Below are 27,183 nucleotides of genomic sequence, written 5' to 3'. Positions count from 1 at the left end.
TTGATATAGCTTCGCTGGACTTGTTTGAAACGGAAGAGTAATTGTTGTTGTTTTTCTTTGGATTATGACATACCAACAATGGTAGATCTAAAATTTAAACAAAGTTTTACATGAAAAATAGCAAATTCTGAAATGTATATCTAATTCTATTTCTATTTGTTTTGCTATTCACAGGTATATATATATATAGTTGGATCATTTAAAGATTACAGTTCAACATTACACAAAGGAAACAAGATAAGATAAACAATCCGTTTATTCAATGTCCAACATTCATTAGACTCGTTATGGAACACGAAAACAAAAACAAATATAACAAAAGAAGGAAGGAATCACTGGCAAACTTTCACTTTCCCCTCCTTTCCACTATTCGTAATAAAGAAGCTTGAAAGGACGGAAATCCAGTGCCAAAATGATTTACAAAAACTCTCCGGAATTTACTTCCAGGAAAAACCCTTCCCCATAGTAAAAACAGGAAAAAGATTTAAAAAGTTAATAACAAAAATAGGTACAATCTAATTGAACAAGCTTAGTAACTTGGGTTCGTCTCCAATAACAACAGTACTCTCAAAACACGTAGTTGTTCCAGATTCTTCTGAATTCATCGAAGGTGTTCCTGGTCGCCTGTGATTTTCCTGCAAAGGGTGGCTATTATACACCTTCTGATTATAACCTGGTGTTAAACTGAGATCAAGATCCGACAACATTGAAGCTTCTTCAGGAAAACGGCGTCGTTTTTGCATCTTCGGTCGCATGTTTTGAATAGGATCTTGAACCTTAAAAGCGTCGGTGCACTCAGATACTTCGTCACTCTCTAACGACGCGCCGAGAAATTCAGGGATTGGCCGCAACGCGCCACCGCGGAGGACCGTCTCCACCGCCGCTTGACAGACATGCCAATTACCCGTCCATAATAAACCTACCGCTCCGTTAACTGGGTTCACTGTTCTTCCAGCAGCTTCGTATAACAAAGACTGAAACAAAGCTGTAAGCAAATATACAAAAATAATCTCAGTTTATAAACAAAAAATAACCTCGGCAAATTAATGAACAAAACTACAAAAGAGTTCGTAGAAAAGTATACCAGGTCGTTGGTTTTCTGGAACGTTGGAAATGAAGGACATGAGTCCAGCACGGCCAAAAAACTTAGCGACAAATACAGTGGCATGGCCTTGGGCTTCAGGGGTTTCGATCCATTGCAAACAAGGTCTAAGAATACAGTTCTCACTGCATCCTTTTCGAAGGACTCGACAACCATTGCAACTCATTATTTTGGTTACTTTGTGTTTGTATATATGTGTCAATGGTTACCAGGGCATGAAGAAAGATGAAGAAAACTTGAGAATAATGGTAGGAGGAGACAAAGGGTACCTATACTTTAGAACCAAGAAACAGAAACTTGGGGAGAGAAGATATACAGGCAATGGGAAAGAGAATGAAGTGTGTCTATATATAAACAATGATGTGAGACAGAGAGTCGGCTTCAAGTTTTTCTTCTATTTCTTTACTCCATTAAATAGGGAGTTGTGTAGGTGACTTTTAAGTATGAACTTAACTTTAATATGTTTTTCATCGTCAATATAATTTTACATTACTGCGTCGCACTATCTGTACAATTGTACTTATGCCAAAGGTCTACCGTCAGCCTCAATGATTCTGAAGTAGAGATAAGGTCTTCATTAGGGATGGACGTTCAATTTTTTTATTCGATTTTATCAAATTTTGATTTGGTTATTTTAGGTTTGGTTTTTTGAAGGTGGACACCGAACACCGAATCAACCTAGTTTGGTTCTTTCGGTTTCGATTTTTTCAATTTGATTTTTTTGATATGATATTAGAAGCGATTCCATTGACACTAATTCGTATTCTCAAAAGCAATAAAACATAAAACTGATAAATTGAAATTAAAATCAAACAAACAGGATACACAAGAACAGAAAACTATAATCATGATATAGGATTACTAGGTGTTATATACATACCGTAAGAATAATTAAGAAAGGCAAAATACATCAAATCACTCTTAAATTATACCCAAAATGTCGATATCACACCTAAACTATACGGACGACCTATTACACACCTGAACATCTAAAAACTGAAATTATTCGCACCCTTCAAGGCATTATACTACTTTTGCAGTGTGTGGTGTTCCACACGCGCATCCACATCAGTGCCACGTGGAAATAAAATAAATTTTATTACTTCCAGTACTGTTTCTTTTTTCTATTTTTTTTAATTTACACTATTTTCTTTTTCCTTAATTTCTATACTCATCACAAAAACTCCATTGTCACTGTTGGCATATCACCATCCCGAAACCCAATCATCAATTCCATCATCACCATCAAATTTACTAGCTATAAACAAAGATGCCATCACCACCAATTTAGAGCCCACCATTAAAAAAAAACTGAAATTGATTTGCCACAAAAATCCGACCAAGATGCCGGACAATTCTCTCTAAGTTTTGCAAAAAATTCAATCTTTGCTATTTCTTGGACCGTTCCTCTCTCTCTCTCTCTGGGTGTAAAATTCTCTCTTGATTTTGCACCAAATTATTCTTTGGCGGTGGTTTTGGTGGAAGGTGATGAAATTGATGATGGTGGTCGACAATTTCGGTGGTGGCGGTGGTGCTGCTATGGTATTTGGTGATGGGTGTTGAAATAGGTGATGGTGGTGTTGTGACTTTTGGTAGTGGAAGGTTTGGTAATGGTGAAATTGGTATGATTTTGGAAGGGTGGGGTTCATAGGGGTAGTGAAATCCATGGTGGATGTGTACGGATTTGATTGTGGATAGTGAAAAAGATTAAGTTGGTGAAGTTGTTGTAACATGGTGAATTTCTTCTCTATGGATTGATGAAGAATTGTGAAGATCATTATGAATTGATGAAGTTGTTGTAGAGAATTGCGATTAAAAAAAAATGAAGTAGAAAGAATGAAGGGTGGGGCGTGAAGAAGAAGAGGGAGATGTGGTGGTGGTGGTGATGAAATGGAGGAGAGACGGGTTTGGATGGTAGTGGTGAAAATAGAGATGAAGAGTTGAAAAAAAATCAGTTTTTATTAAATTAAAAATTATTTTTACTACTTCACTCGCCTATTTATTAATTATCATTATTTTTTTTGCCATGTCAGCTTATAAGGTGCAAATAAATTCAGTTTTTAGATGTTCAAGTGTGTAATAGGTCGCCCGTATAGTTTAGGTGTGATATCGACATTTTGGGTATAGTTTAAGGGTGATTTGATGTATTTTGCCAATTAAGAAAAGAAATAAAGGACATACATTAATCCTAAAGACACATCCTAGTTACCTTCCTTTGTTAAGGATATTTGATTTTCTTAACTGAAGCGGAAAATTAGGGATATAAATGCAAAAGAGGACTTGTTACAATTGGATTTTTTTGGCCTTAAACTTAATGGGCCTGAACTATTTTTATTTTTTTGGGTAATGTATTAAATTTCGGTGCGCGTTCGGTTTTATCAAATTTCGGTTCGGCTATTTCGGTTTCGGTTTTTTGACGGTGGACACCAAACACCGAACCAAACTAGTTCGGTTCGGTCCGGTCCGGTTTGTTGAAGTTTCGGTTCGGTCCGGTTTGTTGAAGTTTCGGTTCGGTTCGGTTCGATTTTTCGATTTTCGTTATTTATGCCCAGCGCTAGTCTGCATACACTCTATTCTTCTCAGACATTACTTTATGAGATTTCACTAGATATGTAGTTATTATTGTTGGTATATTATACCGTTTTTATTTTACTAATTACAAAAAGATCTAATTGTGTAAATATTTTTGAGTTAGAAGTTATTATACCATTAGATCATCTTTATTTGTTGTAGCAGATAATTATTTATCTTATTTTTAAGATAACAAAACCTACATTTTAAGGAGGTTATATAACTTAAAATCATATATTTTTTTACATGATTAGTGCCCAGAACTTAACCACATATATAACTGGAGTTTAAGTTATATAGTACATCATAATTTTTTACACTATCATTCAAATGGTATATATAGGTAGCCTCCTTAAAATGTGAGATTTATAATCTTAAAAATAAGATAAGTTACTTGTTATAATAGGTAAATGTGACCTAATGAAGTAAAAATTCTTCTAGCGTTTATATAACTTAAATCCTAAGTAATTTGTGTTCTGAAAGTGTTTAACATTTATACACTGACTATGCAAAACAAATGTTTTCATTAATTACAATGAGCTCATCTAAAAAATAATTACAAGTAACTTGCCATAATAAATAAAGCTAGTCATACTATAAAGTATGTAATCTGCTATAACATATTAAATCACATCAATAATATAAAAGAATCACATTATCTAGTGTAAATCTTTGTATTCCTTCCGTATCAATTTATGTGATACACTTTCATAATTAGTTCGTCTTATGTTTAGAAATAATTTAACTTTAGATTTTTCTTTTTAGCCTTAATAAAATTATCTACAACCACACAAATATCTTTGACTTATTTTAGACTATAAGTTTCAAAAGTCTTTTTTCTTCTTCTTAAATTTAGTGTTTAGTCAAATTATATCACATAAATTGGGACGAGGGAATTAATATTTTTAGATGTTTGAGTCTAAAAATTACGTAACTCATAACTGAAATATTTGTTTGATTTTAAATGAATTTATTTCCTGCAGACGTTAACTTGAGTCAAGTTGGGGTTAACCTTATAGTTTGGGTTGTGTTAGATTCCAAAAGTATTGGGGCGAAAGCGGCTCCGTGTCTCCGCGGATGGCTGCCATCAACCGTTGGATTGTTTTTTTTTTTTTTTTTTCGACTTATCTCTCTGCTTTTTGGGGATATTGAAATGATTGCGTATCGCTTTCATAATTTTAATTTTTCTCAGTTATACGAAGTGGTATTCACCAATTTCTATATATTTATAGCAAGTGAACATGTCGATCACAGGTGTAGGGACAAGTCCTCTTCAATCACGAAAAGAAAAATCAAGAGATAAGCAAGTGGCCAAAGGGTATGAGAATTCATTTGACCGAGGATACACCATGGTGGGGACAATCAAAAGACTATTTTTGTAACAGTGTATCAAAGAGTGTAGTGTAGAAGAAAAATTATATACTTCATCATTTTGCCCTCATCACAAAAAAAAAAAAAAAAAAAAAAAAAAAATCATTTTCAATTGTCTTTTCTTTTGTCATGCAAACGAGTGGATAATGTTTAATTATTGGTCGGCTGGTAAAATGATTTCACTAGGCTTCCCTTAATTAATTGTAAAATAAAATAGTTTCTCGCCAAGTTGGAGATATCTTCTTTTCGATGATTAGGTTGGAGAAGTTTGCATGGTGTTTGTCTACTTTTTTGAAGAAGAAAAAACGTTTACTGTTTAGAAAAAAGAAAAAGAAAGAAGAAATGGGATAATTGTCTAAAAAAAATAACAGAACTCTAGGGGAAGAAAACAAGGTTCTCAATGTGGACCTTACTATTGCGTCTGTGCGATTGTAATTTGGACCTGTATTTGAATTTTTGAGGTATTGAACAGAAAAAATCTTAGAGGATTACCCAAAAAGATTCTGATTAACTAAATATAGCACATTTATTCTTCACTTTCATCTTTGCATCGCTCCAATTATTTTACCTGTTTTCTTTTCTAGGACGATCAAGAACCTAGCTAATCACATCCAAGTTAAAGTTGGGGCTGGGAAAAATTGAACTTGAAACCTAATGTGGCTAGTTGATATCATAACATTAAAACATGTACTACTACTCGTAGATAATGTATAAGGTTGTTTTGGATGGGAAAATGGGAGTTGAAACTAATGTGACCCAGATGATATCTGAAGCTACTACTACATATTAACATATGGGTATTTTTTCCTTGTAGCCATGAAAATGATAATCTCCTTTATATATATATATATATCTACTGCTAATATGATGCTTCTTTATTCACTACTAAAAAAAAGGGGCATTTTCGACCTAAAAATTTCGATCACACTTTTGGTCGAAAAAAAATCGACCACGGGCGGTCGAAATTTGAAGAATTTAATTTTTATTTATTTTTTTTATAAAATTTCGACCACACCGGGTCGATTTTTTAATAGGAAAAATGCATTTCGACCACGTGTGGTCGAAATTAATTTTTATATAAATAATAAATGGGAAAAAAATATTTTATACATAATTAAATTATATATATATAAAACAATTAATTAAAAAATAAAAATAAAAATGTAATTTCGACTACATGTGATCGAAATAATTAAGTCAAAGTCAGTCAAATCTGACTTAATTATTTTCGACCACATGTGGTCGAAAATTTCAAAAGATTTAGACCAGATCTGGATCTAGTCTCTTTATTTTTTTTTTTTCATTTTCCCCCTTCTCTTTCACTCTCTTCTCTCTCCCTCTCCTCTCTCTACCATCCCCTACCCGACTGCGCCACCCCCTCCTTAGACGGTCAACGCCGCAGCCACCGCGGTTTCCGACCAGCAAGAGTCGCCACCAGACGCCGCCAGCTCAGGTATTTTTTTTTTCTTCCTCAATCTCATGAACACAACCCCCAAATTGAACTAGTGCTCAAACTTGTATTTCAATACCATGTTATTAGTTACATTACCTTCTATATTTAGTAGATTTGATAACTTTATTTAGTGTTCAATAGTTGTTTTGGGGTTTATATTATGTTATTTTTTTTAGGGATTTGAATTGAAATAGAATGAAATATTGAAATTGAATGTTGTTGTTGTTGCTGCATTTGGCATCACTTTGGGGTTTCTGCACTCTATGTTAATCAATGAATCTTTTAGTTATGGTTTGTTGTTTTGGTCTCTTTTTAGTTATAGTTTGTTGTTTTGGTCTCTTTCTATGTTAATCAACATCCCTTCCTTTCTTTATGTATAGGTTTCACCAGATTCCACTTTATGTATTCTTTTAAGCTATCTAACTTAATTCTAGGTTTTATTGTCTTCTTTTTGTGTTTTTCTTTTTCTGACACAAGCATTTGTTTGAACCCCAACTGTCCTACGAGCCTGAGATTTCTATCTTTTTTGTATTTGAATATTAGAACTCAGAATCCAACCTTATGTTCTAGTACTTAAATTTGCTTATTTGTTTTTGTTTGTATTCAAAATTTTAAGTTTACATTAATCTTCACATCATTTTTTTTATCCAATAAATTAAATTTGAAATGATCTATCAAACTATTTGATCAAAACTATCAAATTATTAACGAGGCAAATCAAAATACAAACCAAATTCAAACAAAATTAAAATGAAGAGATTGAGAGCTACATTAATTTGGAAGAAGTTAAGCTAATAAATTTCTTAAAAAATACATTAATCTTCACATCATTTTTTTAAAAGTTTGCGAGGTTTTTGTTCCTGTAATGTAGAATGCACTTGATGTTTCTTAAATTTTCCTTTCGCTAAGACTAGGTTTATTTGGAGTCATAGTGGTGTGTAATGCTACAATTGATGCTTTTTGAAAAAAGATTAAATTTGATTTACCGAAAGAATGAGATGTTGTAGTTAACACAGGACTTTAAGCTCTGTTTTTTCGAGATCGTTTCTATTATTATCGGCCTACTTTTTCAGGAAGGTAGTCACTCTATTTACTGATGCGCTATGATGATACTTTTGTTTAATGTAATATGTGATTAAATTATTATTTTTGTGGTTTACTGTTGGACTATATACCTTGAAGGTTCTTATATTAGAATTATTAGTTTAAAGGTGAGATACATAAAAGTGTGCATGTTTGTGCGTGAACTTCAAATGATGCATGTGCTTATGTTCTATTAGACAGACGACAAATTATTTATATATTTTAATCTAGCTGCTAGGATATAATGAATAAGTTACTCTTTTGGTTTAAAGGGGAAAAAAAGGGATGTTTGGTAGGGGTAGCTTGCAACAGAGAGAATAGAGGGGTGTTTGGTAGGGGTGGCTATTGTGACACGCTGATTTTCTGTGTTTGCATTGGTGGATCTCTAAGGAAAAATTATATTAGCTCAATTATCCACCTCAATTGCTGAGTTCTTTCTGTGTTTTTATCTTAGAGAACTTCAAGATTACTGAGAAAAATCAGAAAATAGCTATATCTGTACAGAAAAAATTGGAAATTTATTAATGGAATGAAAATATCTTCTCAGTCTTTTGGTTCAATAGCTCTGTTATGCTACTTTGTTCGTAATGGAATGGTACAAGTTTTAACTTCTTTTGGGTTCTTATGCATCTGTGTCATCTAATGATCACAAAGCTTTTTACAAAAGGCTGAAGGAAAAGAAGTGGCAGAAAAAGCCTAAAGTATTTAAGTGAAATAAAGCATATTAATCATTCATATCTTTGTGCATGTGTTGATGAATTTTACATGGGTGCATGCTAAGTCTTTTACTATAGCTTTAAAAATGCTGAGTATGTAAATGAACTTTAAATGAGTACATGCTAAGTTTTTTACAGTAGTTTAATAAATGTTAAAGGGGTTGATAGTGATTAAAAGAAGGCTTGATGTATACCTGGGTTTGACATTAAAATAACTCTACATTGACAGATTATTTTGTTCTGTTTTTAGTCAAGCAGAAACTAACTGAACAAAGTTGTGCTGGGACCTTTGCTACTGCCTGCTTTATACACATATATATGTATCTGCTATGTTTGTATTCTATTGTGATTCATGTTTATTTTACAAAATGAAAGCATTAGTACTTTTTTACCTTGCAGATGTCATGTAACCTTCTATCCAAGTGATAAAGGTTTTGTGAAATCTTCTAAGATGTTAATGGGTTAAAGGATTGGGATTGGTCTGGATGCCACCTTTATACCCGTCGGCCCTTGAAAGCATAGATGCTACTGATGATGGCGCAGTTGATCCTAAGGAGTATGAAGCATCAAGTTGCTCAGCTAACAAGAACACTTAATTCTCGGAGGCTAGGATGTTGGGTATGCAAGCCCAAATTAATAGTTTATGATGGATATGTTTAAATGGATATGTATATTATCTTTAAGGGTTTGAATGTATTTTAGTTCGAATTAGAAGTACTTTTAAGTTTATAATGTTTAAGTGCTTGAATGATGTTTAAGTGTTTGAATGTAGTTTATAATGTTTAAGTGTTTGAATGTAGTTTTAATTTTAAGTACTTTGAGATTGAATTTGATTGTTTATAAGTGTTTGAATGGACAATGTTTAAGTGTTCAAGTGTTTGAACATTGTTTATGGTTGTTGTGTTGCATTGTTGATGAATTGGATGGCTCTTTTGATTGATGAATTTGACTATTTGGAAATTGGCAGGTGGGCTGCCAAAAGCAGGCAAATGCTGGAAAAAATATTCCAGATTTTCGACCACACGTGGTCGAAAATCAGCCCAGATATTTCACAATTTCGACCACATGAGGTCGAAATTGTACCCAAAAAAATTCAATTTCGACCACATGTGGTCGAAATTTAGCAAGATTCTTGCCAGATTTCGACCACATGTGGTCGAAATTCTGGGCCCAATTTACAATTTCGACCACATGTGGTCGAAATTAAAATTTTATTTTCTTTTATATTTAAATATAAATAATGTTTTCGACCACACGTAGTCGAAAAAGTTAAATATAATTTAATATAAAAATAATTTTTTCGACCACTTGTGGTCGAAAACAATTTTTCCCTTAATTTCGGTAGAATGTGATTTCGACCACACGTGGTCGAATTTTTTTTTCGACCAAGCTGTTATCGACCTACGCGGGTGGTCGAAAAATTGGTCGAAATAAAGGCTTTTTCGACCTCGTGTGGTCGAAATTTTTGGTCGAAAATCGCTGTTTTTTTAGTAGTGATTATTATAATGATGTAGACTTTTAACTTGGATGCACTATTTGATAGGCGGAGTAATTCTAAATGGCGTCACAAAAGTTTAAGAAAATAATGTAAGAAGTAAGAACTACTAATGATTGCCTAAAATTACGAAAAATGATAAGTCGTTGACTCGTAGTTGGGACTTTTCTCTGAGTTATACTCATACTACACTATGACTTTTTTAAGTTGAGTTAGGTTAGTACGATCCAATTACTCGATCAAGTCCATTTCTGAGTTGTAAACTATACTATATCGATATATTAAACATGTATTATGCACAATTTTGTAGGAAGTAGGCACATGCAATTACCAGAATGCCCGACTGAAAGTTCGTTGTGTTTGTTCTCGAAAATTATGCTTAAAATTTTATAAGAGAAGCTGAAGATTTAAGGATCAAAGGGAAAAGTTTGTGGTGTTGGTAGCCAGGAGTATGAAAACAGCACTAAATAATCTAATCGAATATAAACTATATATGGATCGAATATTATGTGCCATACGGCTAAAGATAAAGAGTATTATGATGAAGGGAAAGCTTATAACAGCTCGTTGTGTCGTCTATAAAGACATTTGTTCAGGAAAAAAATATCATGTTTGTCATTTCTGGGTAAATTCAGAAGATCAGAACACAAATCTTCTTATTTTTGTTTAAATCTTTTTTTCAAACAATTCTGAACCTTGCTGAAATTTCTATGTATTGCATAATAATTAATAGAGAGAATCATACAGAAGAGTTTCGCAAATACAGATATGCTTCACTGTACAAGTAATTAAACGAAACATTATCACATGGTTCTCATATGCCGCGATCTCAGCCCATTCCTTTCTCATCACCTATATCTTTGCGTTCTCATATGCCGCGACCTTAGTCAAATGACCTATTTTTGCTTAGGAGTTTATTTTTTTAAGGGGTGTTTAAATGGCTAAATGGACACTCTTTTTTAACCGGAGGAAATAGTAATTAAGAAAGTCTGTGTAACCCATAGTCGTGTTTCCTTTTAACAGAGATCCTTATATACAAAAATAGCTGGCCGGATTCATGGTTTGGTTTACTTTCCTAGTCAGTATACATAAAGTATAGATTGATTTTACCCGATTATACACTTATTTTATTGGGATTATACATGTGTTACATCCACTGACTATTTTTAGTTTAAGAGATTGGGTGAGTCGCTATATAGGTTAATACTACTTTAATAAATTTTCTCCTTGGAGGGAAAAGTGTAGTGCAGCATACACTCCTCAGACCCCCCCCCCCCCCCCAACCCCCTCGCCCCTTGTGGGATGACACTGGGTATGTTGTTGTTGTTAGGGAAAAGGATAGTGCAAATTGACATCAAGCATATCACCAAGTCGAATTCTCGATCGCAAATGTCCCAGCTGATTAGATCGAAGGAATCACCTATTTTTGGAGTGATTCCCAACTACAGGACATGCGTTGTTGATGAACTCTGTTGCAACTTCTTGAAAGGTAAATTTCAAGTGGATATAACCTCTACGCAAAGAGGAATCACTGTTCATAGAAGTCCAAAAGTCAAGCTTTGGCGTCACCCAATTTGCTTGGGCACTAGTGAGTGCCCTTACTTTTTTCTTAAAAAAAATAAAAATAAAAAATGAGGGTAGGATGTTTAACTGAAAATCGATTTAGTTGAATTTGTGTTCGTGGTCAAGGACACGTGGACCAAAGTGATCAGAAAAGCAATGTAATATGCAGTTAAAATTAATATGATCAAAATATCGACAAAGTAAGAGTTAAGAAAAGCCTGAGCCTTGCATGAGCTTTGAGCTAGATTCTCCGGGCTCGCTTTTAGTTGCAATGCTAATTCAGCCAAATAGAAATGAAAAGTAAAATAGCCAAATAAGTATAGAGTATGTGTGTTGTATAACTCTCTTGAATATCGCGTACTTTACAATGAAATGATAAGCCCTATTTATATTTGGGACAAGGGGTACACATTCCATTAATTATGCCCCTGCTAATAATATGAATTAATGCCACAGTAATGAGGGACAATAAAGAGGATAATAATGCCTATTAATGCCCCGTGAAAGGTGCAAGGTCTGCTTGCAACGGTTGACGACGCTATTCCAACGGGCATCCGGACCCTTCAGTGTCTTCAGAGCTATCAGGTCTCCTCTGGAGGCTTTGAATGCTGACTTGACACGTGTCACCACGACATTCGTCCAACTGTGTTCTACGAATTTTACCCAATTCAAGGGGAAAGTGAGGGGGAGACGATTATAAGGTGGAAATCCAATTTTCACGAACAAAATGAAAATTCATGTAGTTAATCAACTGATCTACTTAGATTCCTCTCGAGTGCCCTTACTAGTTTTGGAGCTTTGATGGGCCGCCAGTGTCCAGATCCCTCATTGACTGATTGGCTTGTGGGCACATAATGACCAGTGTGACTCGTGCATGAACAAATTAGTGGCAAAAAGCATGTCCCTATTTCCTTACTTGATACGGTTCGTCAATACAAAGAAAAGATTATTTTTTTATTATTGTTATTAGGTATAAATGTACTATCTCCTATTCAAATTCTAGTTTATTTAACTGTAAAAATAACTCTAATTCAACAACTGTTTACCCCGAATTCGGATAATCAATTAAATTTGTGAATGGATATAGGATATGTGGTCAAATCTCAATCTATTTGATGGAGAAAAGAAATATATGAATATAATATGAGGAGGTAGCTAATGATCGGTGGACTGCTGTGCACTTGTATGTTTGTTAATACATGAATGTTGCTTGATTGAAGAAATGCAAGAGATAAACACAACAAATATGGACCGAGTAAGATGTTTGAGAGAGAGATTATATATATATTTTGCTATTACAAGAGTTCTTGGTATGAAGGAGCCAACCCCTTAAGAGGAGGACAATGTCTCTTATTTATAGTAGTGCCCCATGGGCTTCACACAACATGAATAATATTAATAATGAAAAACTCTGAGTTGGGTTAGGTTGGATTAGGTAGACCGTACGACCTGACATCCATATGATTGGCAGTTGAACATGGCAGGACGTTATCGACGCGTGGCAACCGCGCAACGGATCTCCCGGACCACCGGCCACGATAAAACGGACTAACGGCCTCGACCAAACGGACCAACGGAAACGACCACCTCGGCCATGAAGAAGAACGGACCAAATGACGCCCTTCCTTTGCTTCGGTATAAGGCACTCCCCCGGTTCAGGACGGGGGCCTTTATGCACGTTCGTGTTCCTTTCTTCCTTCGGTATTTAGCCTCACCGGTTTAACACATACCCGGTTTTTACCGTATACAGATAGTCCCCACACTTCCTGGATCGCAGATTTGTCGGAGTGACGGGGAGTGGATGAATCACTAAACCGGTGACTCCCTTAGTCCGTCGTTATCTTTTCGTTTTTGGCGGGAATCGTTGCGCCACGTTCTTCTGCCATTAGCCACGTGTCTAGTCCCGGATGGTCCGCTCTGACAACCGCCGCACGCACGTCGTTTCAAGTAATTCCTCATTAATTGTGGGGCACGTGGCGTTCCCCGGTTGGCTGGGGAATCGTAACAGTCACAGCCCTTACCTATATAAGGCCTTTTCACCTCTTCATTCCAACATTTTTACGGTCCATTCCTTCTTCATTTTTACTCTTCACTGCACTTCTTCATCTTCACCATATATAGTTATCTTCCATAGCGAGTTTGCTGCTGATCCATCGCTTATACCACGTAAAAAGAAAAAACCTTGTTACCATCTTTGCTAACTGCTCTTGCTCGAGTGTCGCTGCTCCTTACTCTGTCATTTGTTGAATCGTCTGTTCCCTTAAACCCCCCCCCCCCCCCCCCCCCTTTTTTTTTAACTCCCTTTCTGAATCCACTCAACTTCTTCTTTCCATATTTTCAAAATGTTTGAGACTACTTCCCATGACATTCCCTCGGTTTCATCCCAAGGAACCGAGCCTGCATCCCCGGCTAAAGCAAAGAGCACCTTCGAGCCTACTGCCTCGAATATTATACCGGCCAAACCCAACTTCAACAAAGATCTCGAGGTCGAAAAACCTTCTTCGGTATCCGATAGTGGGTATGATGTGAGGCGATACCCCTCATCCATTACTGAGGAAAGGCTTGACATAGTCCGGGTTGACTACGGGTGGGACACCGTTCGGTCCAAGTTTTTGCCCCCTGGCTAAATTAATCAGTCACCGACAACCGAGAAGGATTTTTATACGTGTACACTTATCCTTTCACTCTTTAGCTCGACCCTCCAATCGATCCGATTATCTTGGACATGTGCCGGACCTACGACGTGACCTTGGCACAGATTGGTCCGATCGTTTGGAGGGTCGCGGCATGCCTCCGGTTGCTGGACAATAATGCCGAGAAGGAGCTCAAGCTGGCCCACTTGATACGCTTATATTCCCCGAGGGTGTTCCGGGGTGGCGTAATAAAACTCGTCAAGCGTAGTCGGAATCCATTTTTCTCGAAAATGGATGAGGATAGAGACAAGGGCTGGTTGGAGCGATATGTACGGGTGAGGACCTCGGACATCATTCCGGATAGTCACATGCCTTTTCCGGAAGCGTGGAACAACAAGCGTAAGCCTCAACTCTAAGTAGTTGCCTTTGTATGTTTTGTCAAATTTTGATCCCACTTTCTCACCGTTTCTCTTACTTATATCAGCCAACGGATATATTCCTCCGGTCGTCCGGAACCTGAGCGAATGGGTCACTGCACTCCTTAGCCAACATGTCCACGATGACCGGACGTGGGGCCACCTGTCACGCGGCCGATGGGTCACCCAGAACCATGGTAATACTTTGCTTTCACCTGTGTTCACTACATCCTCTTCTACCTGTATTTATTTTGTCTTTGATTTTCAGGTTTATCCAAGGGTTCGGTGGATCCCAGACCGGATACGGAAGCCGAACCCACAATTTCGGCACCCGATTTTGATTCAGCAGTTGCACCTCGCATCCTTGCTGCTGCCAAAAGAAAAAGGCCCTTCGACAAAGGGCAGAAGTCGAAGAGAGGGCGAGGAGCGTCACTCGGACCCTACGGGACGAAGCAGAGCCTGATATTATTATACGGAGAGTTGATGCCGATCCTTCCGTGGCTCCGATCCCGGAGGAGGATGTCGCCGTTCCACCCCTTCCTTCTACCGGTGAAGGACTTTTGGTTCCGGCGCCACGCACAGGTGCGCAAGAAATTCTTTCCCCGGCTCCTCTTAGGTCGATTGATTTCGTCGACATTTCAGGTGAGGCTTCCTCCGAAGAGACCCCCCATGCAACGGGCAAGTAGATCTGGGGGGCGGCTGCTGCCGAAGCTGCTCACAGAACAGAGCCGGCCCCCGAGAGCGAAGCTCGACCGGTCGTTGGCCAGTTGTTCGATTATGAGACCGCTGCAACTACGGATCCCCCTTTCATTGTTGAAGCTGCTGAGGTTGCTCCAAGTTATTCAACCCTGGCTCCGAGGCCTGACGAATTTGAGGATTTGTTCTTGGGCACTCCTCCCGCTACCGACGAAGCTGCAGGATTCGGGCATCTCCCGATCCCTCGGGCCACGAGGTCGGCCAGCCGGACCTCTGAATCTGGGGCCAGGGACAGCTTGGTGCGTATCTTTCCGGCCCCGAGCTTGGAGTCGAGGAGAACAAAATCGGTTATGGTCACTGTCCCCGAGGACTGCAACTTTCTTTCTCACCCGGTGGGTGTGCGAGCTATCTGAGGCCTCTTGTCTCAGATTCAGACAAGCGGAAGATGACCGGGGTGTCTTGGCAGTGCCTCATTAACGAGGGTATGCATGCGGGCTACCGGGTAAGACTTTTAGCCGTCCTTGCATAACTTTACTGAGAATTTTAGCCTTGTTTTTTTCAAGTTTTTAACTTGCTTCACTTGCAGAGTGTGGTGCTCGTCAACGAAGCCTTCATCTGTGCCCAACAAGAGATGGACGATCTTAAGGGCCAACTGGATGCCCAGGGCCGTGAAACGGAGAAATATCTGCACCTTCTTCGGGAGAAGGAGGAGGAGTTGGACCAAGCAGTCGCTCTTTCCAATCTCCGACCCGAGCTTGAAGCAGCGAAGGCCGAAAACCGTCAGTTAAAGAGTGAGCTGGCCGCGATGGCCAAATACAATCGGAGTCTCGAAACTGACAAGATCGGCCTTAGCCGGGATAACACTCAAATTTCCTCGAGGCTCGGTGAGCTCGAACCCACCTTCTCCCAACTCCGGGGGTAGCTGGATCTGGTGAAGTCTGATGCTGCGGGCTTGGCCGAGAGGAATGGGCTGCTCGAATCTGAGAGTGCCCGGTACAAAGAGCGTATGAGGGTGTTCGAGGAGAAGGCGGATCAGAGGGCCCCGATATGTGATGATCTGAAAACCGAGCTCTAGGAGACGGGCGATGCAAATGACACTCTCCAGGCCGAGCTTCAATCGGCCATCGAAATGCAGAATGTTCTTGGAGAGGCTCGGGATGCTCTACCGGCGAAGCTACCTGTCACTACCCAACTCCGTGGGCCGCGACTGATGTCCTATTTGGACACCCCAAACAGACTTACATGCTAACTCGTCATATTTTAATCTAACTTAGACTTTCATATTAATCACCTCAAACAGATTGAAAGCAAATATTATCTTAAGCGGTTGCACGTGCAAAATATCTTATCAGAACCAACAGAGGCGGCAGAATACACATCGCCGAATATATGCACATATACAAACATACAGGCCATTTAGGCCGCATCCAAATCTGATAGATTGGCGGAATATACATCGCCAGATACATACACGTGTACAGACAATTAGGCCGTCTTGGCCATAATAGCAAACGGCACCGCATTAAGACGCAGAACCTAGACAAGCGAACACACACATGACCCATTACCCACATATATGACTACAGGCCTCTACAACTATAACATAATCATATGACGGGACAGGGCCCCGCCGTACCCCAAATAATCAAATGGACAGAAGCATATACATCACAAAAGATATATACCAATATATGGGCTCCGGATCAAAAGGAGCACTCTGTAACAGCAGAATGTGTGGCCTACACTGATAGATCACGAACCTCTGTACCTGCGGGCATGAAACGCAGCCCCCGAAGAGAGGGGGTCAGTACGAAAGATGTACTGAGTATGTAAAGCATAAAGTACAGAAACCCAAACCATAACTGAAGTGAAGGGTACAAAAAGAGAATACCGGATCAAAATATCAAAACATGTACGGAAGACATATGTACATAATGCAAACAGAAATCATGCATAAGGCTCAGGAACGTGGTCACCACTCCGACACTGGTGCCACAACACAGCATACTCCAGAAGGTTTCAAATCTCCGTACACACCCCGAACACAACATATCATCACAACATATCATATCATCAAAACATATCATATCATCAAAACATATCATAAGCCATATCACAACATAACTCCATAAACAGAACCCGAACCTATGGCGAGGTCTCGGGAACCGTAACACATCATACTGCCGAATATATCATAGTACGCACGATTACAAAACCGGCCCGGGAACCGGCGAACGATATCACAGTAATAGGAACGAGCAGAGTAGTGTGGAAACCATATGCATATACACAATTTAATTTCAAGACTCGACAAATAAATACATATACATATATATTGAGATCAGAAAGCTCAAAGTAAGTATCGAGTCTGTCAGAATTAGTATACAAAAGACATGAGCCTTTAAATTTACAAAACTTTCGAAAAATACCTCATAAGCCATTTTCTGAAAATTTAGTATCATTCACATTAAGGAGCTTACAAATAACTTATGGAGCAAATCAAACGGAGTCTTAAATTCATAGGCAAAAGTCCCCTTTTTATATCATACAAAAATAGATCAAGTAAGACAAATGAAGGAAGTATCGGGACTAGTGGGCCCACCTCGGGTAAAGTCGAGGTGGCGTACGAAATTTACAAACGTTAGACTCTATGGAGTCATCCATGAAAGTTTCAAAGCGATTCGATTACGTATGTGAAAGTTACGAGTGCTTGAGTATTTCTTTCCAACAAACATATGATTCTAATTCAATTTTATTGAATGAAATAGTACTAAAAATAAACTCGGATTTCTAGGAACAGGATATTCCCCGAGGCTCAAATTCAAATCTAGTACACCTAGGACATGCCAAAAGAAGGAAAGGGATAGCTTTACATACCTTTTTCACTTCTTACGCTCGCTGATGTGGCGTGATTTTACACTACAATCGATGCTTTTTAACTATAAGTTTTAATTGTTTTTAAGCAAGTCTATGTCATTTTACGTAGTTTTTGTCATGTTTCAGGTAATACGAGGTCCCTAAAGCCTAAGTGTGGAAAACAAGCAAAAAAGTTGCAAAACTGGAATTAACTGGAAGTTCTGGAAAAATTCGTGGAAAAATACTCTGCGCGATCGCGCAGGTACCCACGCGATCGCGCCTACGCGCGCTATTAACTATACGCGTTCGCGCTGCTAGTCCACGCGATCGCGCACACGCGCGATATTAAATCCACGCGTTCGCGCTGAAGTTTCACGCGATCGCGCTGAAGGAACCAAGTGGAACTGACGTCATCCACGCGATCGCGCAGACACATGGCGCGATAGCGTTGAAGGATTTTCGGCAATTTTCGACCAGAACTTGAGATTTGACGATTTCTTCCATTCCAGTTCATATAAATAGAAAATTAGGGCAAAACATCAGATATCTTTGGTCATTTTGCAAGTTTTGGAGGCTAGGGTTTTCACCTACACCATTGGAGGAGAAGATTGGAGCACTTTAGTGAGATAATTCTTAAACCTTTCTTCAATTCCTTGTTTTGTATTGAATATTTTAGTGTGTAGTATTTCATTTCTAGACTTGAATCTTGTTTATGAAAATATTCTTGATTAAAGTTTGGATTGAAACTCTTGTTTTGCTTATGTATTGAATGATTCTTATTGCTATTGAAGTGGGTCTTTGTTGATTTAATTAATCTCGTTCTTGAATGTTTCCAAAGGGATTAGCTAACCCTAGGACTCACCCATCTACTTAGATTGAGCTTGGGAAAGGAAATCTAGGTTGGGAAAGATTAATTAACAAGAATTTGGGTCATTAAACTCATCTAATAACTTGAGCTCGGAAGAGGATAGTTACTTGAGGTTAAATTGATTGTGCCTAATATCACACTCTAAGGCTTGGAAAATCTTAGAGTGAAATTCATTGATTTGGTTGGAAAACTTTCAATGAGATTTTAGAAATCATTATCTATTGACATAAACCCGTTCTTAGTTGTAAAATCGTGAAATACATTGGATCGTTACTTGAGTGTAATCTCCTATTATCCATGCTTGTGGTCATTGATCATTTTACTCGCTTTCTTGGTAATTTTACATTTCCGCATTAGTCATAATTTTCTCAAAAAACCCAAAATATTATCCATCGTTTGGCTTTAGCTTAGTTGGTGAAAGTTCCTTACTTTCTTAATCGCCTAGCATAGTGTTCCCTGTGGGATCGACCCCGACTCATAGTTGGGTAAATATATTGCATACGACCGTGTACACTTTCTCTTTGAGGAGTGTATTTGGACGTTATCAAAAATGGCGCCGTTGCCGGGGAACAATTTGGCGTATTTGAGTTAGTTTGGGATTTAAGCTAACTTGCTTTGGTTCAAACTTTCATTGCTTTATTTTATCTAAAAAAAAAAAAACAATGGCATCATATAATGAAAATTGGTCGGATGTTAGTTATGCATACTTTGATGACCCTTGTCTTTATTGTGGAGGACCACACTCATGGCAAAATTGTTTGAATTCTCCCGGCGGCGGATTGTGCGCACAATCCCAAACCTATGAGTGGAGTATATGTGATAGGTGTGGTGGTCAAAATGGTCATTGGGATAATTGTGATTATTTGTCCCTCCCTTCCCCGAACCCCCACTATGACTATTCTAGTTTTGATTTTGATGATAGTAGGGATATGGAAATGGAAGAAGCCTCAAATGCTCAAAATGAGAGGATAATGCTCATGTTAGAGACCATCCTTGAAAAAGTTGAAAAACAGGACTTAGCGGTTAAGGACTTGAGGCAACCACTTGATGACTTGAGGCAAGCAATTAATTGCAATGACAAAGCTATTCACACCTTGGAGGATCAAATGAAATTATTGGTTCAGATTCATAATGCTCAACAACTTGAGGATGTTGAAAGTAGACAAGAAAGTGGCCAAAACATGAATTTCTCCAAGGGTGGATTTTTACAAGCTTTGAATGACCCTCAACTTGAAGAAAGTCTTGACAAAGTGGAAGTTGTGAGCCAAGATTGGCTTATGACTCAAGCTCAACAACTTGGAGCCTATGGAGATCATCGTGAAGGCATTTCAAGGATGATGGAAAACTTTTTAAAAATCCATGTTGAGCAAAGTCAAGAGTTGAAGGAACTTGAAATTGCTATCCGTGACTTGAATACCGAATTGAATGCAAAAGTTGAGGTATGCAATACTCAACATCAAATAGTCATAGATAGTAGTTTTCAGTTAGTTTCCAATGAAAAAGTGGTCAACATTGATTTTCAAGAGCTAATGATAAATTGCCAACCGACCAATCCAAATATAATGCAAGATGCCGAGATTGAAGAAATGATACTAGAGTTGCATAAAAAAGTTCATGAAATGGTTTTTGAAGACTCTAGTTCATTTTTGGGTGAGGATGTCAAAAATGAAGCGAATTTGAAAATGGAGCGCCTTAGACCACATTCCAACCATTTTTCAACATTGTGCTTGGTTGATGATATGGAAGTTGAACTAACCGAGCCTATGGAGAATTGTGGAAATGAAGAAGAAAGCGTTTTCATTTTGAAGTTTGCTATGCCAAGAAGACAAAATGGCATTCCTCACTCAAAGGCCAAAAAGTGCAAAATGCGACATCCGAGAGTTGGCCTCTTTATTTTTTTTCCACCGCCTCATGAGCATCACCGGAATATTGATTCAAAGTTGGGGCGCAAATTCATATGCTCTAAATGGAGAGAAAAGCGGTAAAGTTGGTATCCGTCGTGCCGCAACGTTAACTTAAGCGCTTGGTGGGAGGCAACCCATCGTTTTTAAAATTTTTAATCATTTTTTTTATTTGATTTTTTTTTTAGAATTGTTTAGTTTATGATTTGTGACTAATCTGCAAAATTTCACAATTTTTGGAATTGTTTTGAGCAGGTTGGGTTTTCAGAACAGCCACAAATCAGTAGCTGCTGGTTTCTGTAATTTGTTAGACTGGTTTCTGTGCTTATTTTCTGAATCTGGAAAAATAGGGGCAAATTTTACTCTTCGCGATCGCGACCAGAACCCACGCGATCGCGTAAAAAAAAAAAAAAAAAAAGAGTAAATTGCTCTGCGCGAACGCGCCACCTGGACACGCGATCGCGCAGAGGCGCGTTTTTAAGTTAATAAACAGACCTGGGGGTTAAAATCCCCCATTTTCCTCCCATATTCCTCCCATTTCCCTAATTCTCTCTCAAACACAATTTTAATTTTTTTTTTTGAAAAATTCTTCAACTTGCAACCACAAGGTATGGGATTCCTTCATTGTCTTGTTCATAGGGTTGTTTTTATCATCATTCCATGTTAGAAATTGTGAAAGATTTTTTTTTTCTTTTACTTGTTTAACCATGAATATATGATGAAATTGTTGAATTTGTTGTTATATAAATTGTTGTTTGTTGTTGAGTGATGTGAGTTGAGTGTTGCGTGCTGATATAAGAAAAAAAATGGGGCAAAATACGTGCTTAGAATCGTTGAATTGAAGCCCCAAAAATGATGCCCATAACCTGTTTGTGAAAATGTTTCTGAGAATCTGAAATGACTCAGCGCGATCGCGCTTATAATAGACGCGATCGAGCTGAATAATGGCTAAAAATTACGCGATCGCGTCGTGTTGAACCGCGATCGCGGTGAAGAACATTCTCAAAATGACGCGATCGCGCTGAAGGGAAATTCCCAGTGCGCAAACAGAGTGCTCGCACAAGAGCTGCTCAAAACTTGGGTGGCTAATTTCCTTAACTCAACTCCTCATTATACATCATTGTAGGTATTCATATGCATTGTGTTTGTTTTGTAGGTACTTAACTAAAAAAAAAATGGCTTCATCATCCAGTGCTGCCCAAGTACCCTTGATTGAATATTATGACACCACCACCTTCCAGTCAGCAAAATGTTCGAAGCTATATGATAGACTGCTGAGAAAGAGCTTCATTGAAGAGAGGGGCTTTGTAACAGAAAGTTTGGAAGAAAAGATGCCCGAGTTCTATGGAAGGTTGGTAACAAGCTGCTGGATACCCTTTGCAGATGAACCAATCAGGGCAAATCATACCCTGGTGCGGGAATTCTACGCAAATGCTGCAGAGGCAGACATTACACATAGGGCAATTTTCAAAGTCAGAGGTGTGGATGTCCTGTGCAATGCCTCAAGAATCAATGCCTATTATAATCTGCAGGATGGTGACAACAGCGAGATGGCACAGATGTACGAAAACCAGCGGCAACAATGGTTTGTGACCCACCTTCACGGTGGGGAACAACCAAAGTGGCTAAACACAATGCAGAAAAGGATTGACTCTGCAGAGTTCACCGCTGAAGCCAAAACTTGGCTTGATATTGTCACATCCAGGGTGCTGCCTTCAAAACATGATTCAGAGGTTCCACTTGAGAGGGCTAAAGTAATTTGTGCTGTGATGGAAGGATTGCCTGTTGACGTGGGGAGGCTCATTATGCAGGAAATCCGGGAGGTGGTGCTTGAACGGACCAAGAGCTTATTCTTCCCATCATTGATCACTTACTTGTGCTCCACTGATGGAGTGCCCACAAGACCAGGCGACAGAGAAAAAGGGCCTGCTGGACCGATTTATCCGTTGAAAAAGAGAGGGCCTGGTAATGTACAGAAGAAAAGGAAGATTGATATAGCAACATCATCATTTCAGCAGTTCACATCTACTGCATCAGATTCGATTGGTGGGGTATCCCCCCCCCCCCCATGGCTATACCAATCTTGCCACCACTGCAAGAAGCCGCCAGGCCTTTCCAATATATCTCCACCCAGGTCCATGGGGTGGACAATAGGCTTCAGCAGCTAGTGGCTAGTCTCCCTTCGGGCCCACATGGAGAAGGCACATCTACAGCTCCCTCTGTTCCTATTGGTCCAACATTAGCAGGTGTGGTGGAGGACATGAAGCATATCAAAGAAAAGCAGGGAAAAATAGAGAGGAGGCAGAAAAAGGCAAGAGAGCACGCCAAGAAGCAAAGCAAATTTCTGAACAAAATGATGAGCATTCTGAGGAGTGTATGCGGAGCACAACATGAAGAGGAGGAAAATGAGGACGATTTTGTCCTGCCAGAGCCCAGCAGCTCCAGTTCAGAGGGTGAGCAGAGATGACCATTAGCACGCAGTGCTAGGAGGTATGAAAATAATAATAATAATAATAAAAAAAAAAAGTTTTTCTGTGTTGATGTACTGCAGTGAGGACACTGCAAGTTTTTTTAGTTAGGGGTAGGAACCTCCTCGGCTTTTCTTTGCCAGAGTTCTTTTCCTGAGGGGGGTTTTATTTTGTTGAAACTGGCATGTTTAGGATGTTACTTAGGTTGAATAGAGTAATTTTGTTTTATTTGGTACTACTTGGTAACTAATGGCATGTATTGTGTTTTGTTGAAATTTTTAGACCCCTCGAAATTTTGAAAAATGCATACTTAGAACAGTTATTGTCTGACATGATTGATTCTTTATATGACATTATGATTGTTGGGGTGTTGTGTGTGATGAATTACTACTTAGGAGGTCACAAGTGTAAAAATTATTGTCTTTATGCCGATGTGTGTGTGAGTTGTTAGTTTGATTCTGTTTATGCATGTATAATCTAGAACTTGCCCGGTTGGTCTTGTATGATATCCGAAAGTTAGTTTGGTTGTGAGATGATCTTAGGCTTTCTTTGTTGAAATAGTCACTTTGCCTAAATAAGCCTTACCAAAAGTGTTAAATACCCTTAGTTTCCCTTTTGAGCCTTTTTGACCTTTTTCTTGGCTAGCCAATTATGAAACCTTACCCTTTGTGAAATTAATCCATCTTCGCACCCGTTCCCTCCTTGAGGCTACTAGTTAGATGAGGCAAAATGCCTAACTTGGGGGTGAACTAAATGTGGAGTACATGTTAAAAACATAAGTTGGGGGTGGTGGAGTTTGCTAGTGGAGATTCGATGTGGTAGTTGCGTATATATATATATATATATATATATATATATATATATATATATATATATATATATATATATATATATAAAATAAAAAAAAATAAAAATAAAAAAAAATTTAAAAAAAAATCAGAAAATTGTTGTAAAAAAAAAAAAAGATTTGTAAGTTGGTTAGGAGTAAAACCACGTCGAGGTTGAAAACTGAAAGAAAATAAAGGGGTGAAAAGAAAAGAGGCGAATTAAGGTGATAAGATGTTGTAGTGTTCAAGGAGGGTGAGTCACTAATATCCAAAAAGTATCCGACCCGTCCCTAAACCTACATTACAAGCCGAAACAAGTCCTAATGTGATCACAACCGAACGAGCCTAGGATGAGAACATAGAAAATAAGGGCAAGCCTATGGTATTTGCATGTGTAGATATGAATTTCTTTGTGAGTGTGAGTGTTTTTCTCTTCTCTTTAGTCTTCGTCCCATTCTTGTCGTATATATGTGTGTTGGGACATTTTTTGGTCTATGTGAGGGCATAAGGATGAAAATTGAACAAAATAAAGTGACACCCTAAAGTAGCGTTTGTGTGCACCATAATATGTTCGATAATATGATGTCATTCATTGAAGCTTCATGGTTAGTCGTAGTGTTCTTGAGTTGTGTATGTTGCTTTAAAACAGAAATTGGGGTGGTCCTTGGAAGAAAAACATGCATGCCGGTAGTTCAAAGTCAAAACCAATGTAGACATTGTTATTCTATAATATGTAGGTGTTATATTGAGTCATGATTTTGTACGGCTTGCTTGAGGACAAGCAAATACTTTAAGTTGGGGGTGTTGATGTGGCGTGATTTTACACTACAATCGATGCTTTTTAACTATAAGTTTTACTTGTTTTTAAGCAAGTCTATGTCATTTTACGTAGTTTTTGTCATGTTTCAGGTAATACGAGGTCCCTAGAGCCTAAGTGTGGAAAACAAGCAAAAAAGTTGCAAAACTGGAATTAACTGGAAGTTCTGGAAAAATTCGTGGAAAAATACTCTGCGCGATCGCGCAGGTACCCACGCGATCGCGCCTACGCGCGCTATTAACTATACGTGTTCGCGCTGCTAGTCCACGCGATCGCGCACACGCGCGATATTAAATCCACGCGTTCGCGCTGAAGTTTCACGCGATCGCGCTGAAGGAACCAAGTGGAGCTGACGTCATCCACGCGATCGCGCAGACACATGGCGCGATAGCGTTGAAGGATTTTCGGCAATTTTCGACCAGAACTTGAGATTTGACGATTTCTTCCATTCCAGTTCATATAAATAGAAAATTAGGGCAAAACATCAGATATCTTTGGTCATTTTGCAAGTTTTGGAGGCTAGGGTTTTCACCTACACCATTGGAGGAGAAGATTAGAGCACTTTAATGAGATAATTCTTAAACCTTTCTTCAATTCCTTGTTTTGTATTGAATATTTTAGTGTGTAGTATTTCATTTCTAGACTTGAATCTTGTTTATGAAAATATTCTTGATTAAAGTTTGGATTGAAACTCTTGTTTTGCTTATGTATTGAATGATTCTTATTGCTATTGAAGTGGGTCTTTGTTGATTTAATTAATCTCGTTCTTGAATGTTTCCAAAGGGATTAGCTAACCCTAGGACTCACCCATCTACTTAGATTGAGCTTGGGAAAGGAAATCTAGGTTGGGAAAGATTAATTAACAAGAATTTGGGTCATTAAACTCATCTAATAACTTGAGCTCGGAAGAGGATAGTTACTTGAGGTTAAATTGATTGTGCCTAATATCACACTCTAAGGCTTGGAAAAGCTTAGAGTGAAATTCATTGATTTGGTTGGAAGACTTTCAATGAGATTTTAGAAATCATTATCTATTGACATAAACCCGTTCTTAGTTGTAAAATCGTGAAATACATTGGATCGTTACTTGAGTGTAATCTCCTATTATCCATGCTTGTAGCCATTGATCATTTTACTCGCTTTCTAGGTAATTTTACATTTCCGCATTAGTCATAATTTTCTCAAAAAACCCAAAATATTATCCATCGTTTGGCTTTAGCTTAGTTGGTGAAAGTTCCTTACTTTCTTAATCGCCTAGCATAGTGTTCCCTGTGGGATCGACCCCGACTCATAGTTGGGTAAATATATTGCATACGACCGTGTACACTTTCTCTTTGAGGAGTGTATTTGGACGTTATCACTCGCCCAAACTTAAATCCCGTTCGCTCCAAAATCTACAATTGGTCACAATTACCAAATGTGAATTTCAAGCTTTTAAGAATTCAAACTTAAATCCATATTTGTCTACCGAAATTTCGGCAGCATTTCCCCTATAAATTCAACATTCCCGAGAGTTAACTCGGCCATAACATCAACAACAACACCCACAACAATACCAACAACATCAAAAATCACAATAAAACTCATTCTAACATAAAGGCTCTCCTTTTCTACATTGTGCAACAACTCCCATTCCAACTTCACACTTCCAACCCAATGTGAATATTCTCACAATTATTTACTACTTCAAGGTTATTCAAACATAATCCAATAACATTCCAAATAATACTCAAGGATTCAAACAATCCCGCCAATTCCATATTCCATCCGAAGCTTCTACAAACGCAACAAAACAACAAGGTTGTATTGTTTTCTTCCAAGTTCATTAATGACAATCATAATTCGCATTTTAGAACTCCATTTCCATAGTTACATAAAAATTATATTAAAAACACATAATTTCCCCATATCAACATACTACCAATTCCAATGCCGATTTAAATCGTTAAACCTTTATTTACGTCATAAATGTCATAACGACACAACTAACAAGCTAAATAAAATTAAATTCTCTTCTCCCCTTCATCACTATGGCTCACGGCCATGTACACATCACACACACACACACGCCACACACCCACACGCCACAATTCCATAATCCTCATCTAATTCCGATCATTATAACATATACACTTCTTCCATAACATAAAAGAATAGAATTCTTACATTTTTCTTCAATTTTCCACTTGCCACAAACGTCGTCCTCTCGCTAAACTAATTATACCACGTCGAAGAGCGTCTTGAACTTATTAAGAATTCAAGAAGGACAAGATTTTTGAATCAAAGTTGAAGGGTATAATTTTTTTTTTCTATTTTCCTTGAAGGGGGGCCAAACCCCTCTCTCTTG

At 38.2% G+C, this 27,183-nt stretch overlaps 1 protein-coding gene and 2 long non-coding RNA genes across 3 annotated transcripts in view; 1 reads left to right on the top strand and 2 right to left on the bottom strand.

Moving 5' to 3' along the window:
- Window positions 1-238: 238 nt before the first annotated feature.
- On the bottom strand, window positions 239-1,492 carry LOC132623456 (LOB domain-containing protein 37-like). The gene is made up of 2 exons (XM_060338213.1): window positions 1,085-1,492; window positions 239-985 (listed from the first exon to the last, which is right to left on the bottom strand). Exons 1-2 carry the CDS (start codon window positions 1,266-1,268, stop codon window positions 516-518), a joined length of 654 nt encoding a protein of 217 aa, XP_060194196.1. The 5' UTR covers window positions 1,269-1,492; the 3' UTR covers window positions 239-515.
- Window positions 1,493-6,326: 4,834 nt separating this feature from the next.
- On the top strand, window positions 6,327-9,186 carry LOC132623578 (uncharacterized). The gene is made up of 2 exons (XR_009576294.1): window positions 6,327-6,497; window positions 8,696-9,186. It is a non-coding gene; the product is annotated as an uncharacterized LOC132623578 (long non-coding RNA).
- A 7,274-nt stretch (window positions 9,187-16,460) lies between these two features.
- The window catches only part of LOC132624798 (uncharacterized), a 27,725-nt gene continuing 17,002 nt past the window's right edge, over window positions 16,461-27,183 (bottom strand). The window contains exon 3 of the long non-coding RNA XR_009576540.1: window positions 16,461-16,867. This is a non-coding gene — a long non-coding RNA (uncharacterized LOC132624798). The remainder of the gene's footprint in view (window positions 16,868-27,183) is intronic.

The sequence above is a fragment of the Lycium barbarum genome, chromosome 12 (assembly GCF_019175385.1).
Source record: "Lycium barbarum isolate Lr01 chromosome 12, ASM1917538v2, whole genome shotgun sequence".
Taxonomy (NCBI): Eukaryota; Viridiplantae; Streptophyta; class Magnoliopsida; order Solanales; family Solanaceae; genus Lycium; species Lycium barbarum.
This window is presented reverse-complemented; position numbering and strand designations above follow the sequence as displayed.